Genomic DNA, 12,973 nt, shown 5'->3' on the forward strand with positions numbered 1-12,973 from the left:
CAAGTGATATGAAAAGCAAGTAACAAGAAATGAGACCCAATAAAATAACCTAAGACAGAAGAGGATGATAAAATTTCTTAGCTGTCTCCCTCAAGGTTAAAACGGAGTAAGATGTGATGTAATTATTTATTTTGAACTTTTCTTCTCATATCAGGTGCAAAAGTACTGATGACTAAATCTGTACTAAAAATAAATCTGTAGAACTGTCCTGCCTGCTGTGATAAACCTTTTGCATTTCCTTTATGTTTTTGTCTTCCTTAAAGGCAAAGAGACAAGATGAAGCGGTAGCCCATCATAGAGCCTATGCCTACCGTCATGTATTTTTTGACTTTCAGTTGTTAATAAACAGAGGATTTTTTCTGGTACCGGTAGGAGGAAGGAGGGATTCGCGCTCAGCTAGTGAAAGAGTGAGAAGCACGTCAATTTTTTAGCGAGTAATTGTAGACCGCCATTTTGGGGTCGCTATGAATAAGTGAGGAGTGTGGATTTCATATGTGCACCGTTTAGAAAAATACAGTATTGTTTTATTAACAGAAAGGTCGTGTGAGTTGTTATTTCAAATAGTACAATAATTACAATAACTGAAGCCCACCTGTGTACTTTGGAAAATTACGAAGATCCGATAAGCTTAATAGGAACACGGTCAAGACTTCAAAGGTGAACGCGGCGACCAAACGTAGTATTATAAAGAATGGTAAGCACAAATCTACAGCGGAGAAAGAAACTACTCCGCCCTGCAAAATAATATGAACTAATACGGACTTATTTCCAGGCATAGCTCAGCTTATTGTGCTTGTCATTCCCGCCGAAAAATTAATCTCATTAATTCAATACATTTTAAAAAGCCACGCATTTTATTATCATCTATTCCATTATTTTATTATACTATACTGCCATTCTTTTTGAACATGCTTCTGCAAAACTGTTAGATGAATCTCCATAAGGTTTTCACAAGCAATTTGTGCATTGCTTGGGTCACCACATAGGCTTTATTTTCATCAAAATCATGTGACAAAAAATGATATTGTGATTTAAACTTTTATCTAAAACTGTCATATATATCTGTCTGAACATTTTAATCTCTTTCATGGGGATTTCAGGGTAACTTGAGCACTGTATCTGCTTTAGCTCCTCAGAATCTGATCACGGAAAAAAAGGTAATGTAATTTATAGTTTTATCCATACTAATATTATAAATGTGAAAGTAAATCTGTCCGATATGTTTTCATGACTAGCTTGCAATTACGCAAATTAGGGAATAATATTTACTTTTTGTAAAAGCTATTTAGTCTCTTGACTTTTCATCTTTGTCATATTTGTGAAAATAGTTTTATTGGTTAATATATGTTTCGTGATACAATTCAAAGTAATGACTCCAAAGCTTATACAATTTTCAATGTGTAACTCATATTTTCACACTATGTGTTGCATAATTTCAGAACTTTTCCTGCTCGGCCTTCACGGATTTCAATGAAATTTTACGTGAACATTCCCACAAGTCCCTGATGAGCACTGGTATGGTTTAACGTTAAAATGTGATTATTTTCGAACTGATTTTGAAAAAAAAAAAAAAAAAAAAAAAAAACTATGTTCCATAAAATTTTCCACACTGGGCTGATTAGAAAGGTCAGGGTTTTAACCACAAAAAAGTGTATTTCGTTTTCCAATGCAGGCTAACAATGCCAGATAATCTAAATCAAACCAGGGTATGAAAAATGTAAAATTGGATTCTTATATCTCAAAGTACGTGCATGCTGAACATGAAACTTAATATTCAATAGCTTGATAGCACAAGGATATGGAATAAAAAATTTCAATCACCTACTGTTTTCCAATAATCTACAAATTTGGCGATAAGAAGACAGCTTCTGTGAAAAGGTGAAAATAGGTGGTACATTCAACAATCCCCCCCTGGACAATGGGTTCAATTTTCAACATGAGCCAACAATGCTACATAAATTAGAACAAAACAACCAAAAACACTACATTGCAAATGAAGATTTAACTTTGGTTTCTTATATCTCGTTAATTGAAGGCGCGGCACATTTGAAACTTTGGACAACAACAACTCAGCAACATAAGGTTTTGCAATGTAAAATACCAGTCACATACTGATTTCCAAATTTCTGCAAAATCAATTCATAATTGTTTCTTGTAAAAATTATAAAAGCAGATCACACTTAGTTTACTTCTAGAAAATCTGTTTTGCATAATTGATTTCAATCCATCACAGTTGGAAAGCACATTTTTTTTTCCCCCAAGCAACCAGAAAATAATGTTCGATATTTCAACATGTGCTAACAATACTTGAAAATTCTGGATGAATTTCAAGGAATTTTTTGTTTTTTTGTTTTTTGTTTTAGGGCGCAAAACTGCTATGATCATTAGCGCCCGGTCCGTGACTTAGGAAACAGTAAAAAACCGAAATTGAAAACCAGCAGCAATGGGAACGAAAGTCATAAAATTGGAGAAACTAAAAGCAGAAGGAAGGCTTAAAAATCCACTACAGAAAGGGGTTGGTTGTCCCCAAAAAAAGCTTCAAATGACTGACGTCATTTCATTGGCACTAATAAACTGGAGAACGCGCTCAGCCGACCGCGTTCTCATCTGCTAAAATCGACGATATATCAGGCGATAGCTGTAGACGGGAGCGTAACGGATTAAAATAGGGGCACTCAATTAAAAGGTGTCTTACCGTCCACAGCTGAGAGCAGTGGGGACAAAGTGAGGGAGGATCGCCGCTTAAAAGATGTCGATGGCTAAAAAGACAGTGCCCTATCCGGAGTGTAGTTAAAATTGCCTCCTCCCGACAACGCGTTCGGGAGGAAGAGGTCCAAGCACAAGGAAGAGCTTTCACGTCCCGCAATTTAGTATGGGGAAGTATCGACCAATGTGCGTACCATAAAAGAACAACTCGACGACATAAAACGCTCCGTACATCGGTGAAGGGAATCGATTGAATAGCTGGCCGAAGAAGAGAGACTGCAGCCTTGGCCTCTATATCGGCCGCATCATTTCCACAGATACCAACGTGTCCTGGTAGCCAGAGGAACGCCACTGAGACGCCCCCCAGGTGGAGCAAGCGCAGACAGTTCTGAATCCTGTGGACCAGAGGGTGGACAGGGTAAAGAGCTTGGAGACTGAGGAGAGAGCTGAGAGAATCTGAGCAAATAACATACTGTATCCGCTGATGGCGGCGGATGTAGTGGACAGCCTGGAGAACAGCGTAAAGCTCCGCAGTATAAACCGAACACTGGTCGGGAAGCCGAAAGTGATTTCGGGTGTCGCCAACAATATAGGCACTCCCTACACTTAATGATGTTTTCGAGCCGTCGGTGTAAATAAATGTGGCGTCCGGCATTTGTGCACATAGAGCAGCAAATGCCCGACGATAAACAAGTGAAGGGGTACTATCCTTGGGAAATCGACAAAGGTCACGGAGCAGGCAGATCCGGGGACGGAGCCAAGGCGGTGCTGTACCCCAAGTTGTCAAGAAGGTTTTAGGAAAGCGGAAGGAAAGAGAATGGAGCAGTTGACAGAAGCGGACTGCCGGTGGTAGTAGGGAGGAGGGGCGGCCTGCATACCTTACATCAAAGGAGGCGTCGAAAAAAAGGTCATGGGCTGGATTAGCAGGCATGGAAGACAGATGGCTAGCATAACGACTCAGAAGGACTGCTCGCCGATTGGACAGCGGAGGTTCAGCAGTCTCAGCATAAAGGCTTTCCACAGGGCTGGTGTAAAAAGCTCCAGACACTAAACGTAATCCACGGTGGTGGATAGAGTCGAGACGCCGAAGAATAGACGGCCGAGCAGAGGAGTAGACTATGCTTCCATAGTCCAATTTCGAGCGCACTAAGGCGCGACAGAGGCGGAGAAGGACCACTCGGTCCGCTCCCCAGGAGGAACCATTAAGGACACGGAGGGTGTTAAGTGACCGCAGACAGCGAGCCGAAAGATAGGAAACGTGGGAGGACCAGCACAGTCTTCTGTCAAACATAAGACCCAAGAATTTAGCGACGTTTGAAAATGGAAGGTTGACAGGACCTAGATGTAAGGAGGGCGGAAGAAACTCCTTACGTCGCCAAAAATTAACACAAACGGTCTTACTGGGAGAAAAACGGAAGCCGGTTTCGATGCTCCAAAAGAGTGGAGGCGATCGAGACATCCTTGAAGACGTCGTTCAAGAAGGCTGGTCCGTTGAGAGCTGTAGTAGATCGCAAAATCGTCCACAAAGAGGGAGCCCAAGAAATCAGGAAGGAGATAATCCATAATTGGATTGATGGCAAAGGCAAACAGTACAACACTCAGCACGGAGCCCTGGGGTACCCCGTTTTCTTGGGAGAGAGTAGTGTTCACCCGCATCCTAAATGTGCGCTCTGCCATAAATTCGCTAAGAAAAAGAGGCAGCCGACCTCGAAAGCCCCAAGAGAACAGTGTGCGGAGGATGCCTGTCCTCCAACAGGTATCGTATGCTCTCTCCAGATCAAAAAATATTGCTACTGTTTGGCGTTTCCGGAGAAAATTGTTCATGATATAAGTGGAGAGAGCAATAAGATGGTCAACTGCAGAACGATGCTTTCGGAATCCGCATTGGGCAGGTGTTAAAAGACTGCGGGATTCCAGCCACCACGCTAAACGGTAATTCACCATACGCTCCAAAACCTTACAGACTTTACTCGTGAGAGAAATGGGGCGATAGCTAGAGGGGAGATGTTTGTCCTTTCCAGGTTTCAGAACAGGAATGACGATAGCTTCCTGCCATCGTCTGGGAAAAGTACTGTCGGTCCAAATTCGATTATAAAGGCAAAGGAGGTAACGCAGACTATGGGTTGATAAATGCAGCAACATTTGGATGTGGATACCATCCGGTCCTGGGGCGGAGGAGCGAGAAGAAGAGAGTGCATGTTGGAGGTCCCGCATGGAGAAAACAGTATTGTAGCTTTCGCGATTTTGAGAGGAGAAAGCAAGAGGTCGCACTTCCGCTGCACGTTTCTTCGGGAGAAACGCTGGCGGGTAATTTGAAGAGCTCAAAATCTCAGCAAAGTGCTGACCCAATGAGTTAGAAATTGCGACGGGGTCCACTAATGTGTCATGCGCGACAGTGAGCCCAGAGACCGGGGAGAAACTAGGCGCGCCTGAGAACCATCGAAGCCGACTCCAAACTTCCGAGGAGGGAGTGAAGGTGTTAAATGAGCTAATAAAGAATTTCCAGTTTGCCTTCTTGCTATCGTGGATGACACGACGGCATCGCGCTCGGAACTGCTTATAGCGGATACAGTTGGCCAAAGTAGGATGGTGGCGGAAAACGCGGAGAGCACGTCGCCGCTCACGTGCATGACTCGTTCCACCAAGGAACTGGGGGGTGCCGGGGCAATTCGGAGGTGCGTGGTATTGAATGTTCCGCAGCTGTAAAAATAACATCGGTAATATGTGTGACCTCATCGTCGACGCTGGGAAAGCGACGGTCATCGAATGTCGCTAGAGACGAAAAAAGTGTCCAGTCAGCTTGGGCAAACTTCCAGCGTCGCGGGCGCATGTATGGCAGTTGAGGCTGCAGTCTAAGGACACATGGAAAGTGGTCACTCGAGTGTGTATCATCAAGGGCGAACCATTTGAAGTGCCGAGCTAGCGGAACAGTACCGACCGCAAGGTCCAAATGAGATAAATTTGTCATGGAGGCAGACAAAAATGTAGGAACCCCAGTGTTGAGGCAAACTAGATCCGCTTGGTGGAAGACGTCTAGCAATAGTGAGCCACGTGGACAGGGATGTGGAGATCCCCAAAGCGGGTGGTGGGCATTGAAGTCCCCAACCATCAAATAGGGGGGTGGAAGCTGACCAAGAAGATAAAGGAGATTAGGTCGTGCCATTGGTGTGGACGATGGAATGTATACAGTGCAAAGACAGAACGTGTATCCGGAAAGGGAAAGACGGACGGTGACAGCTTGGAAGGAAGTGTTTAAATGGATTGGGTGATAATGGAGAGTTTCATGGAGAAGAATCATGAGTCCTCCATGTGCTGGAGTGCCTTCAACAGAGGGGAGATCATATCGGACGGACTGAAAATGAGGGAGAACAAAGCGGTCATGGGGACGCAGCTTTGTTTCCTGAAGACAGAAGATAACCGGCGAGTAGGATCGTAAGAGGATCGACAATTCATCCCGATTGGCTCGAATACCGCGGATATTCCAGTGGATAATGGACATAGGGTGAACAGAAAATGGAGGAATGTGACCAAGGTCGCTGTCAACTCAACGACTGCTCAGAGCTTGCGACCGACAGCATGGAATGGCATTCAGCCGAAGGCAGAAGATCCTGATCCATAGGTTGGTCAGGAGCAGCTCCTGCCACCAGCGATCGGCCGGTTGATCGGCCACCAGCAGTGCGCCTCGGCGACACAGAAGACGGCCGAGGGCGATTTCCGCCAGGTGGTGCTGTAGATGGGACACGCCTTGGTGGAGAAGGAGAGGAACTGGGTTTCTTTGTAGCCTTCTTGGAAGTATGATGTTTAGATGAAGGAGGAACCGATGGTTGGGAAGTTGCGGTACGTAAAAACTCTTCACGAGTATGCTCTTTTTTCAAAGTCTTGGTGTCTGACTTTTGGGCTCGAGATTTAGAAGAACCCAACGAAGGGTGAGCCAGAGAGTGGGCAGGCGAAAGTGGTGAGGTTGAACGGGCGATCTTTGCGCTGGCCGATCTGACGACCGTGGCACTAAAGGTGAAGTCGCAAGTCTGCGTGGCCGCCTCCTTTGTTGGCCGAGGAGAAGCAAGGACAGTGCTGTATTTTCCTGTCTGAGGCACGGTGGGCTGTCGACTGGCGAATAATTTTCGAGCAGCAAAGGTCGACACCTTTTCCTTCACCCTAATTTCCTGGATGAGCTTTTCGTCCATAAAAACGGGGCAATCTCGAGAGGAAGCAGCGTGGTCACCCATACAGTTGATGCAACGAGGGGATGGAGGTGGACAAGCACCCTCATGGGCATCCTTGCCACATGTAACACATTTGGCCGGATTCGAACAGGACTGGTTGGTGTGATTGAACCACTGACACCGATAGCAACGCGTAGGGTTTGGGACGTAAGGGCGAACGGAAATTATCTCATAGCCTGCTTTGATTTTCGATGGGAGTTGAACTTTGTCAAGTGTCAAAAAGACAGTGCGGGTTGGAATGATGTTCGTGTCAACCCTTTTCATAACTCTATGAACAGCCGTTATGCCCTGGTCAGACAGGTAGTGCTGAATTTCTTCGTCAGACAATCCATCGAGGGAGCGTGTATAAACGACTCCACGCGAGGAATTTAAAGTGCGGTGCGCTTCAACCCGGACAGGGAAGGTGTATAATAGTGAGGTACGCAGCAATTTTTGTGCCTGGAGGGCACTGACTGTTTCTAACAACAAGGTGCCATTCCGTAATCTGGAACAAGACTTTACAGGACCTGCAACTGCGTCGACACCTTTCTGAATAATGAAAGGGTTGACCGTGGAGAAGTCGTGACCTTCATCAGACCGATAAACAACAAGGAACTGTGGCAACGATGGAAGAACTGTCTGTGGCTGAGACTCAGTGAACTTACGCTTGTGAGCAGACATAGTGGAAGGTGAGGAAACCATTGCGGAAGAATCCCCCATGATTACCGGTGTCTCAGATGGCGCGCTCCTCCCTTGTGGGGGCCCTCTCTGAGGACACTCCCGCCTTAGGTGATTGTTCACACCTCAGGTCACACCTCCCAACAAACGGACGGAGGGACCAACCGGCACTTTCGGAAGGTATCAGCTCGGGTAATCACCCCTCCCTGGGCCTGGCCGTTACCAGGGGGTACGTACATGTCCTACCTGTCTACCCGGGGCGGGGAATTACGCGTTACCCCATCACCGGCTACGCATGGAAGTGTGTGGGTCGGCCTTCAGACACGCACAGGGAGGAAAAAAGAGAAAGGGAAAGGAAAGAAGAGGGGTCTCAAACGCCGAAGCGGAGAAAAGGGCAAAGAGAAGAGGGAAGGAAAAGAGAAGGACAGAGGGAGGACGAAGACTGGCAACTATAGAAAGCAAGGAATTTGTAACAGTTTCGAGTGTCCATCTCCGGACGTAAGCACAAACCATACTCCCAGAGGGGGAGAAAGGGAAGGAAAGAGCCAAAGTGGGGGGGGGGGGGGGGGGGGGGGGGAGTGGGGGGGGGGGGGGGGGGGGGGGGGGGGGGGGGGGGGGGGGGGGTGGGGGGGGGGGGGGGGGGGGAGGATGCGGAAAGGGAGGGTATGCAGCCCGGAAAGGCAGGAGGGCCACATTAGCTCGGGGTCCCGTGCTCACTACGCACGTATCCACAAAAGAGTTGTGGACCCCCTGGGGGGGAATTTCAAGGAACGTACCATGGTAACGGGCCACATTTCAACAACCAGTTGATCATGTTTTGTTGCATGTATTTTTTATTTATATATTTACAAGTAATATCTCACTACATTGCATTGGTCCACACGGACATGTTTACTTACAGCCTATGCTATAATCTCATCTCACACGCCTCCTACTGCAGAAACGGCTGAAGTAAAAAATTAAGTCTTCCTTCAATATCATCATCTGGCTGACAGTATAAACTTCCAAAAACGAACTACACAAAGTGGCTGAAAAATTTTGAAATACGTAAGCTGCAATTTTGAGAAGTTTAAAATCAAAACTGATACTAGTTTTTGCTTGTCATCTGTGTGAGATACTCCTACAGACTTGAGAACCAGAGATAAGGTACTTAGCAGATGAGTTTGCAAGCAGACAGGTAGCACACCACCATGCGGCTTTGTAACCTAAATTAAGAAATCAAATTACAGGCTTGGAAACACAGATGAAGAAACCTATCCTTGGCTAGTATTGCACAGCTTTCGGACATTATCCTTATAGTGTGACAACTGCCGCTTCACGTTTTTGTCATCTTCGACCAACACAAAATAGTAAGATATTTCTTGTAAATCTAAAAATATAAACCGCACGCAATGAAACATGGTCAACAGGTTGTTGAAATGTAGTCCATTGCCACGATACATTCCCTCAAATTTGTTCTTAATTTTCAGGTATTTTTAGTGCACACTGGAAAATCAAACATGATTTTCTGGATGCTTGAAAAAATGTTCTTTCCAACTGTGAGTAGTCTAAAATCAATTTGCAAAACAGATTTTCTAAAAGCAAACTGAATGTTATCTATTTTTATAATTTTTACAAAAAATAAGTTTGAACCAATTTTGTAGAAATTTGGAAAGCAGTATGTGACTGATGTTTTATACTGCAAAAGCCTTAGGTTGCTAAGTTGTTGTGACCCAAGTTTCATATTTATCGTGAATTTAGTCGATGAGATAAGAAGCCAAAGTTAAAATTTTATTCGCAGTTTGATTTTTCTGAGTATTTTGACCCACATTGGAAATTAAACCCACTGTTTTTGGGGAGGGCAGGCGATGGGGCTTAAAACACATTCTTTCGAAGCTTTAACAGAAAACCATATTTGTAAAAGAAGTGTCAAATATATCCTGTTTTACCTTTTCACAAAAATCATCAACTTATCAACGAATCTGTACACTGTTGGAAAATAGAAGTGAATGAAATTTTGTAGTCCACATCTTTGTGCTATTAAGCGACTGCACATTAAGTTTCATGTTCAGTACGCGTGTACTCTATGAGATAAAAGTATCCAAATTTTACATTTATCTCATGCAGTAATTTTCACCGACAACTTTGAGTCAAAGCATCTGGCATTTTTAGCCTCCGACGGATAATCGAATACACTTTTTCTGTGGTTAATACCATGGTCTTTCTAATGAGCCCAGTGTGGAAAATTTTTTACAAAATCAGGTCAAAAATACAGCAATTTTTACCTTCTTACACAATCTTCAACTGTGCACTTAACGTATTCAGCATTTGAAAATGGTATGTAAATGAAAAATTATATTTGAGAATCTTGTGTTTTTAGGGTACCACAAGCCACGTTTAATGTTCATCACATCTTTAGTCCCCGAGATATAAGAAGTCAAATATTGAGAATTTTTGGGCAATTTTGCCTAAAATTTTATGGCTGCATATCACTCATAAAATTCTTTTCATTAGTATTCTTAAGAGAATGCGTAAAGTTGTACAATATGGCAAAATTTCATTTCTTTCAACAAAATAATGCCTTAGATATAACAGCTCAAAATTGCCAGAAATTCATGTTTGTTCTGTGCAAAGTTGTGCATGGAGTCAAACAAGTGACTACCTCTGCCAGTATTGCATCTACTAATATCCACTGGGGACACGTGTGAGTGTACACATAAAATATCAATGAAATCCACAATGGTCAAACAGGGAGGCATAGGTGAGGTGATGTGAAATGACGCAGCTACTTCAATAGCACGATGCATTAATGCACACTCCTGCCCATGCCCCTCTGTATGCACTGCTCAGCAGCAATGCTGTACATGCCAATGCATCATGTTTTGTGATAGCTTGGGAGGGGGGAGAACGGTGTGCATATCATGAGCTATGCCTACCCAAACAGGCAGACAAGTGAGAGCAGTCGATTTAATTTCATGTACAATAGCTTGCTTGCTCAGCATCACTCTTCATACAACAATACTGATATGTGAGCACAGCCGTGGGTAACAGCTAGTATAAAATAATATGAAGAACCACGACTCACCAGACATGCGTATAATGTACTGAAAAACTTGTACAGTCGTTTAACAGGATTGTGACTTCTTTTATCAGCATTGCATAACCACTGTAGGGCACTAATACTGACAGCCCCATCAAACGAGCCAGCTCGGAATGGTACTCCATGGCCAAGGTCACCAAGAATCAAATCACCTTCCACCTCCCTCTCTAGTGCAATTTCTATAAAAAGCAATATGAAAATCATGGAAATTATCTTTTTGCCACACACACACACACACACACACACACACACACACACACACACACACACACACACACACAAAATAATATTAATCTATAACTACGGAAATAAATACATTTGTTCACGCAAGCAGCCTTTAAAAAGCTGTCTCGATGTCTGTGTTCTGAAACACAAAGCACAGAAATGATATACTGAACATCAACTTCACCATAATATGAAAGGTCAAGCTTGCTTTCTACAACATTTCAGAAGAAAACTTTGAGCAGAAGGAAACTTAACTCTAAATGTGCTGCAAAACAGAAATTTCATCCACATCCATTTATAATTACTAAAACGGAACTTTAACTGTGATTTAAGTGCTGCAAAGCTTTAAGAATTTCAGAATTTTGTTTCAGATGTAATTTTTGAGAGAGACTACAAGTAACTAACAATTTAAGAGACTATAATCCAATCTAATCTTTAAGATTAGCAGTGCTTTTCACATATTAAATGCAAAAATCAGTTCATGAGAATTAAGTGACGAACACACATGCAGACTGAACTGTCACCTAAAACTAATACAAGCAACCAGAGGCACGTCTGTCAACTTGTATCAAGTGTACATAGCAGACAACAGCACATTCACATTTAAGAACAGTACTTGCTCCCATAGTTTGGTAGGTGGGAGAGTTATATTTGTGTCTTTGTTGTTCACAGACTGTGGTAAAATTTATATAACTTCAAGTTCAGAATCCAGAAGGCTCAGGCGGAGATAGTGAATGACTATGACATCCACCAATGACAAACACACACTGATAAGTGAGATCATTATCACCAACAACCTACTATTGTTATAAACCCGTCTAGGCAATAGCAGCGTCACCTGGTGAGGAATAACTGATAGTCAGACACGCACACGGTGCATGTAGTATCAGTGAGCAGGTTGTCTGTGTGTAGAATGAGGAAGGCTTACAATCAATCTGAGTTTGACCAAGGGCAGACTGTGATGGCCTGGAGGATCTGGTCAAGTATTTGAAAATTGAATGATTTGCTGGTTGTTCAAGGAGTGCTGTGCTGAGTGTCTTCAACACATGGCAAAACCAAGTTGAAACCATCTCCAGATGTCATGGGGCTGAACAACCACAGCTCAATATAGATGTGGGATGTTGTAGGCAGGGAAGACTGGTAAAGCAGGACAGGTGGCAAACTATGGCAGAACTAACATCAGATTTTAATGCTGGGCAGAGACAAGTGTGCCTGACCACACAGTGCACTGAACACTTCTAATAGTGGGCCTCCACAGCTGACGACCCATGCGTGTGCCAATGTTAACATCACAACATCGGCAACTTCGACTGAAATGGACATGTGACCATCGGCACTGGATGTTGGTGCAGTGTTAGAGGATTGCACGGTCTGATGAATCCCGATACTTTCTTCAGCATGCTGATTGGAGGGCTTGAATCTATCATCTTCCTGAGGAATAGCTCCTTAACAGCTGTACTGCAGGATGGAAACAAGCTGGCAGCGACTCCATTACGCTCTGGAGGACATTCATGTGAGCATCCGTGGATCCAGTGGAACTTGTGCAAGGCACCATGATGGCCAGTAGTACCTGGTTGCAGACCATGTACACCACTTCAGCATGATCAGGTTTCCCGACAGAAATGCCATTTTTCAACAAGATAAATGTGTCATGTCACAAGGCCAGAAGTGTGATGGAGTGGTTCGAGGAACACAGTGGCGAGTTCCAACTGATGTGCAGTCTCCACAACTCACCAGATCTGAACCCAATTGACCACATCTGGAATGTGACTGAACATGGCATCACAGATCATCAGCCCCTCCCCAGAATTTACAGGAATGAGGTGATCGTGTGTGTGTGTGTGTGTGTGTGTGTGTGTGTGTGTGAGAGAGAGAGAGAGAGAGAGAGAGAGAGAGAGAGGGGAGGGGGGGGGGGGGGGCGTGCAGCACACATGTGCACGTCTGCGGTGCCAATTCCATCGAATGACTAATCAAGGCCTCATTCCTTCCATGCCACTACATTTCGCCGCCGTTATCTGTGCAAAAAGTGAATGTACCTCCTATAAGATATGTGACCATTATGTTAGGGATGATCAGTGTATGA

At 44.1% G+C, this 12,973-nt stretch overlaps 1 protein-coding gene across 1 annotated transcript in view; it reads right to left on the reverse strand.

The window, feature by feature from the left end:
* Positions 1 to 12,973, reverse strand: part of LOC126418550 (probable 18S rRNA (guanine-N(7))-methyltransferase) — a 52,169-nt gene that overhangs the window by 18,866 nt on the left and 20,330 nt on the right. The window contains exon 4 of the mRNA XM_050085365.1: positions 10,651 to 10,844. Within this exon, the coding sequence (XP_049941322.1) occupies positions 10,651 to 10,844 (194 nt within the window). The remainder of the gene's footprint in view (positions 1 to 10,650; positions 10,845 to 12,973) is intronic.

Source organism: Schistocerca serialis, chromosome 9 (genome assembly GCF_023864345.2).
Source record: "Schistocerca serialis cubense isolate TAMUIC-IGC-003099 chromosome 9, iqSchSeri2.2, whole genome shotgun sequence".
Taxonomy (NCBI): Eukaryota; Metazoa; Arthropoda; class Insecta; order Orthoptera; family Acrididae; genus Schistocerca; species Schistocerca serialis.